Below are 6,805 nucleotides of genomic sequence, written 5' to 3' on the forward strand. Positions count from 1 at the left end.
ATATATTGATATCAAACTTTTTTATTCCCTAAAAATGGGTGTCAGCATGAGCCCCCGAAAATCCAGCATCAGTCTGGTTCTAAAAATTACAAATACAGAAACTGAATATGTTTAACAAAAAAAAAATACAGAAAGAGAGTAACAGAGACCATTTTTACTACCACAGGCTGCATTAGAGGAAAACATTAACTCCTGCATGTAACTGCCTGAATTCTAACATTATGCACAGCTAACATACAGGAACTTTTTCTTCTAATTTGGGGAATAAAATGTCATTATTTCTCTCTGACACATGGGCCAGTGCATCATAGTGAAGTGCTGACAATAAAACACAAGATCAACCTTTACATTTTCAAATAGATGTGTTTATGTGCAAATTATATGTGTTTAATCTAAAACAGGCTGTAATTTCACATAAGTACAGTACTTATAAACTGATCACTTAAGTGACCAAGGAGGCCTGAGGGCAGCTGCAATCCTTCACTCGTGTCTGCTTATCCACACAGACATGTAATTTCAAAGCTGAAAGCAGGAAAGTGAAGTTGATACCTAGTAAATTGTAACTTTCATCAAATGAGCAGCATTTGAGTGTTAAAGTGACACTGGTGTAACAAGAGACTCTGTCTGATTGGCACATGATGGTTTGGTTAACAGTTTATGCGTTTATGTAATTGTAATGTAAGAAAAGACTCTTTACCACATAGGATTTTATTCTTTGCGTCTATGTTAGAATACGGTTTCCAGCTCAGTCCGTCATGTTGGCAGCTCTTTATCATGTGCCATCAGCCCTGTTCCCAGACTCACTGCACACTGAGCTGGTTATCAGTCCCTCACACTGGTCCCCACCTTCAACTTCTCATCTTTCACTTTTAGTTCCACAAATGACACCGTTTGGTTGCGGAGTAGCAGCTATACAACAAGCAAGAAATACCTTTTAAGAATTTTCTCTGCAACCTCCGTGCTGACGTCCAGTCCCAGATCAGCCAGTGACTGCTTTATCTCCATGTGGTCTATTCGACCTGTTGGAAATAAAAACAAAGTGGTCCTTGGACTTTTCTCACACACTGAGTCAGGGATATTAACATGCTAGAAAACCAACGTTTATTCATTGCTTTTGGGTTGTTGTTTTTTTTTGTTAAATCAAATCAAATGCTAGATAAAATAGCGATATCCTACCATCATTGTTTCTGTCCAGGCTCTTGAACGTCAGCCGTAACTTCTTCTCGTGCTCCTTCAGGTAGTTGGTGAACTCATTGAAGTCGAGCCCTTCATCATTGTCCTGGTCTCCAGAGGAAATGATTTTCTGAAGAAAAACACAAAGAATATTAGCAATCCAGCCTGTTCGTGATACTATCTGTGTGTTTGCAGCTGGGCGTCTGACCTCCTCGTCGGGAGCAGGGAGAGCTTTAAGTGCTGCCCTGACATCAAGTGACTCTACCGTCTCCCCCAACAGCAGCTGCTTGATTCTGCCAGTCGGTGGCAGAATAACGCAGAGAACTGCTTCACTTAATCTCCACTCACATCTTGTCATCATGACTCCTTCACATACTTAATGCTGTTGCCTGTTCGCTTTCCTTTCCACTTTTTTTTCCATTTGTAAGGAGTTATGTAAATGCAGATTATCCATGTTTGCAGAAGGATTGTCTGAAAGCAGGACAGAATGCCGCTGAGTTGTCTTGCTAAGCTGTAGGTACATAATGTTGCAGAAATCTCACAAAAATAAAAAGTTTTTATTCAGAATCAAGTGATAATCTGTTGAACAATTGTAAAAGTCAAAGCCGTCTGTGGCTTGATGCAATTCACATGGAAATAAATGAATGCAAAGAAAGAAAAACAAGCCTTAAAACCAGTTTTACTGAATAAGCCTCTGGTAAAATATAAGTCAAGTCATAAGAGGTGAATTATTGTGCTAAATGAGGACACAACTCAGCAAATGAGGCAACCAGTGTGCACATTTATGTCCTGTTTATCAGATCGTTGTCATCTAATTGCACGATAGGAAAAGTTCATGTTTTACAGCAGACTGCTGCTTACCTGGTTTCCTGACTCAGAGATACCAGACTCATTGATCAGCGTCAGGAATGCACTAATGGTTTGATTAGCAAAGGTGGGACCTTCCTCTCACAGTTGCAGCCCACAATAAATTACGACTGAACTTTGAGCCACTTTCAGGAATCCTGGGGCTCCTGTAGTTCGCCCCGCCTGTCCCGTTGTCATTTTTACAGTTCGACCAGATTGTTGAGATAAACGTGAGCTCACGTGTGAACTTCAGTGGAAAATGGGTCCGACAGTTCTGAGGAAGTAGGACTCAAGCTGAGGTTGTGAAACTCTCTTGTGATGGGTTCAAAAACAAAGACTTGAATTTGAATATAAGCTTGCAAGAAACTTAACTTAAACCATGTCAAAGGTGCAGCCATTCATAGATTTAGATGCGAAATCGCATTTACATGTCTTTAGCTTTTGGGGGGAAAATGCAGTTAAACCACGTGCCAACTCCCTCGTCTTGGCAGAGCATTTTCTGATGTTCATTGTCAATAGAAGACTAATGTTATTGGATTCAGGATTAAAGTTTGGGTTTAATGTAATATAAGGACAAGAAAGGTTCAGAGAAAGTCACTGCCGAGACAAGAAGAAGCACATTCTGCTGTGCCGGAGAGTGATCAGACACGCTGGAGCAGTTTGGGGTTTAGTGCCTTGCTCCAGGGCACATGAACGATAGTAAAGAAGGAGGAGCAACAACAGCTTTGTGTCATCGGTTTTCTCCCAAAGCAGGAGAAAGTGAATGCAGAGAAATAGTGTGGCTGAAAGTCACAGTGACGATCATGTGATCTAACAGAAAGCTTCAGAACTGCCTTCAAATGGACCTTGAGGTTATAATTGGACAAAAAGTGCTTTCATTTTTTTAAAATTTGAATATCTATAATTCTACAACAACTGGATGAACTCCATGAGCTGATGAAGATCATGTGATTCGACTGAAAGCTTCAGACAGCAGGCTAAAGTGGCCCAAATCCAATTTTTTTGCCCCTATGCGACCTGTATCTGGTCCTTTCATGACAGCCTGAACAACACAGATCCAATTAATGATGAATATCCGAATATTCAGTGGGGAGGACCACTTCCACCCCGGGGGTGCGCTCCGACGGGGTGGAAGTGGCCGGAGCACACAGGCAGTACTTGGCTGCTGATGCCAGTTAAGGATAATGGTCACTGTTCTGTTTCCACCATCGGTGGCGGTGGCAGCGGGGTACAAGATGTGCTCCACCATCACCATCCGTGTTTACTTCAGTAAACACTGAGCACACTCACTGTGTGTGACGTCATTGTGTCCTCTTCTGCGCATGCGGGACACTTAGCAGATCACATACAAGTCGCATTTAATTGGAAATGTGAACAAACTAGCAAAAAATCAGATTTCACAAAAAAAAGGAATTGAGCATTAAGTCCTGCAGTCTGAACTGAACGTAGGCATTGTTGGGTTATCTGTTTAAATTTTTAAGGTCTACACCTCACTTTGTTAAGCACTATGTGATAACATATGTTGTAAACTGCGCTATACAAATAAAATTGAATTGAATTAAGGCTATTTTTTTAATGGGTTCTATTCGTTTTTCCTAACAACCTGTCGGATAGCAAGGTTTTTGGATTGTTAAGGGTCGGATTATCGAGTCACAACTGCATCTCCATCAAATAAATCTTGTAGAGTAAAGCAGAGCTGTAACAATACAGTCATGAAGTTGCAAATTTGAAAACTGATTTATTATTTGAGGCACTTATCAAGTTAAAAAGGGGGTTTCAACTTCTGAAATGTAAAAATCATTAGGGTTTTTTTCCAGTTTTATATTGCTGTTTTAGCTGTTGGAGCTGCAACACTTAATTGACTACTAAACTACTAAACTAGCTCGATAATCGATTAATCGCTTTGACTACTTATTTAAGGGGAAAAGGGCTAAATGTTCTGATTCCTGCATGTTAAATGTGAACATTTCCTAATTCTTCCTACCTCTATGAGAGTAAACGGAATTTTTTTTTTTCAGTTGTGGACAAAATAGGACATTTGAAGATGTCATTTTGGACTTTGGGAAACACTGATCAACACCTTTTTTTTTTTTTTGTACAGCTTTCTGACACTTTAGAGACCAAACAACTAACTGATTAACTGACAGTGGAAATAATTGTTAGTTGCAGCCTTTAACAAAATGATTAACAGAAAGATCAGTGAGGAAAGTAAGTGTTGGTTGCAGTTTAGCAGAAAAGTACACTCTCTTTACGGAGCATACTTGAATAAAAGCACTCAGCTGGTCCCTCTGAGGCCTTTGAAGTAGAGACATGTCAGGGTTCATACTGGACAACTTCAGCCTGCTCAGTTCCTTCAGGAGGATTTTATGTGTGTTTTTCCTCATTATAAAGTGTGTGTACTGCTCCCTGTTGCTCTACCTGAGCTGCTCCTTTCCTGGCCTTGATGCCCATGGCAGCCAGGCCCGCCTTCAGCTCGGACACATCCACTTTTCCATCCTTGTTCGTGTCCAGTCTGGCGAACAGCTCCTCGTACGTTTTCGACGCATCGTCTGCGCACCGACAGTCCGTAAAAAACAGCTTCCTCACCACTTGGTACATTGTTAACAAACAGTAGAGGCCTGCAGAGCTCCACACAAACACGCAAAGTGAGCTATTAGACCGCTGTGGAGGCGCACAAACAGATTCCTGCGGTCGCCACTTCTGGTTTTGGAGCAGTTGGCACAGTCTCGTGTGATTTCAGAGAGATTTCCGCAGTGCAGCTCGGAGGAGAAGCGGCAGAAAAGTCCTCATGGGTCGGTGCGGAGTAAAGTCCAGAGAGGAAAGCAGGTTTTTAATGAGAGTTTGGATGAGGTAGGTTGGCCGAACGGGAGGGTGGAGAGACCCGGTTCAATTCGCCTCAGAAGACCTCCTCTTTTACTGCACGCACAGACATTACAGGGACACACCCTTCAGCAACAGACACACACACACACACACACAAACACACACACACACACACACACACATACTGCAGTGTCTATGGCGAGTATTTCCTCATGTGCCTTCACAACTGAGACAGATCCCTCATTATTTATCATCTCTTTTTACATTTTCCCTCAAATTGTTTGTTTATTTCCCCTCAAACTGTTGTTCATCGATCAAGCTTATGTTCGTTTTCTAACTTTCTGGTTTGTTGTGGTTTGTGGTGTAACACCCACGCAAGAGCGCACGCACGCGTAAAACCTAAATATAGTGATAAGGGCAGCGTTATTCTGTCCCCCATAGTTGGATCCATAGTACAAAGTCAATGAGGCTCATCTGTACCAGAGCAGTGACTCATACCCGCAGGAATCCCTCAGCTGCTCAGAATTAATCCCCACAAGTTTGTAGCTACTTTGAAAGCTGCAGACTAGAAGCGGATCTCTCCATAAGTGTAGATTTGAAGAGGGAGGCAGAGGAAAGGCCCCCTATAGATGACTCATAGCTGCAACAACAACTCCCACAGGGTTTTTTTTTTTCTTCAGTGGATCAAACGCAGCTATGAGTAACATGTTCAGAATGTGCACAAAGTTTGGACACAGAAAAGTTTTCTAAAATACAAATGAGCCATTAAAAAGTCCAGGGGTTTATAAATGAATTAAGATCATTTATGATGAATTTAAAAAGCATCCACATGTATATTCAAAAATTTTACAGCCACAAACAAAAGACACAGCAGAGGACAGAACAGTATATAACACCTATATGTGTGTTAACATAACAGGGAGAGGGTTGAATAAGAACTGCTAGTGTGCAGTAATTTAATATTTGAAAGTGAAACAAAATACCTGAGAGTTATATTGCATTATATCCATTATATTTTCAATTGTCACCTTGTTTTTCTTTTCCTTCTATGTTTAGATAAAGATGTTTCCACCATAAAATGATGCAGAAAAGATACAAAGTGCTGCATAAAAAAAAAAAACAACACCAGAATGCAGAAAATGGAGTGTTTGATGCTCCAAATGTTCCTGATAAGGATCCTCAGGCCCTCCACCTTGATTGTTTCCCACCTAAATTCAAATGGAATCTACACCTATGCTTAAGGTTATTGCAAAGATGTGCTTTCTGGAAAAATCTTTAAGCAAAACAGTAAAATTTGCATGTTTGTTTCTAATCTAGTTTTCTTTGCTTTCTCACCACACTTGCAAATTAATAAGCTCAAGAACTCTATAAAATTCCAGTGATGATTCCAATGTTTAAAAAAGAAAAAATAAAGTCAAACATGTCTTACATTATTATTGCACAGGTTTATGACTGTATGATGTAACTGTGCAGCAGTGGAGTCTATATCTAACTCTCAATAACCTAAAATTGGTCAAATGTTTGGTAAAGTTGTAAAAGCTTTGTGAATTTAAAAAAAAAAAAAAAAAAAAAAAAAAAAAGAAAAAAGACAGTATTTGACGTCGTGCAGTATAAAAGAGTGTGTTGCAGTACCGACATTGCACCACTAGGTGGCGCAGATGTTACATAACAGCAGCTGGTTTCACTCTTTCACGTCCAGTCTCTGGTTTCACTTTGTTGTTGTAATCTGTCCAATCAGTGCTGCTGTTGCTCTGACTGGCCGCCAGGAGGAGACGACGGGGGGGCGGGCTTCCCTTACGGCTCATCAAGCTACAAGCTGTCACCACTGTACATCCGCTTATCAATAATCACTTCAAAGTAAAAGCACAAACAGTCAAAACGTAATGTCATTATTAGAAACATCGTAGTGTTTGCTAAGTAAACATATTATTTGAGGACCACAAGAGAAACGCAAAGAGAACAT

The 6,805-nt window shown here is 40.6% G+C and overlaps 1 protein-coding gene across 1 annotated transcript in view; it reads right to left on the bottom strand.

Annotated features, from left to right (window-relative positions):
• slc25a24 (solute carrier family 25 member 24) overlaps positions 1–4,978 on the bottom strand; it is a 15,797-nt gene extending 10,819 nt beyond the window's left edge. Inside the window, exons 1-3 of the mRNA XM_008294649.1 lie at positions 4,438–4,978; positions 1,177–1,303; positions 932–1,019 (exon numbers count right to left, since the gene is read on the bottom strand). Of these exons, the coding sequence (XP_008292871.1) occupies positions 932–1,019; positions 1,177–1,303; positions 4,438–4,617 (395 nt within the window). The 5' untranslated portion in view covers positions 4,618–4,978. The remainder of the gene's footprint in view (positions 1–931; positions 1,020–1,176; positions 1,304–4,437) is intronic.
• Between the last annotated feature and the right edge of the window lie 1,827 nt (positions 4,979–6,805).

Source organism: Stegastes partitus, unplaced genomic scaffold (assembly GCF_000690725.1).
Source record: "Stegastes partitus isolate 25-593 unplaced genomic scaffold, Stegastes_partitus-1.0.2 Scaffold983, whole genome shotgun sequence".
Classification (NCBI taxonomy): Eukaryota; Metazoa; Chordata; class Actinopteri; family Pomacentridae; genus Stegastes; species Stegastes partitus.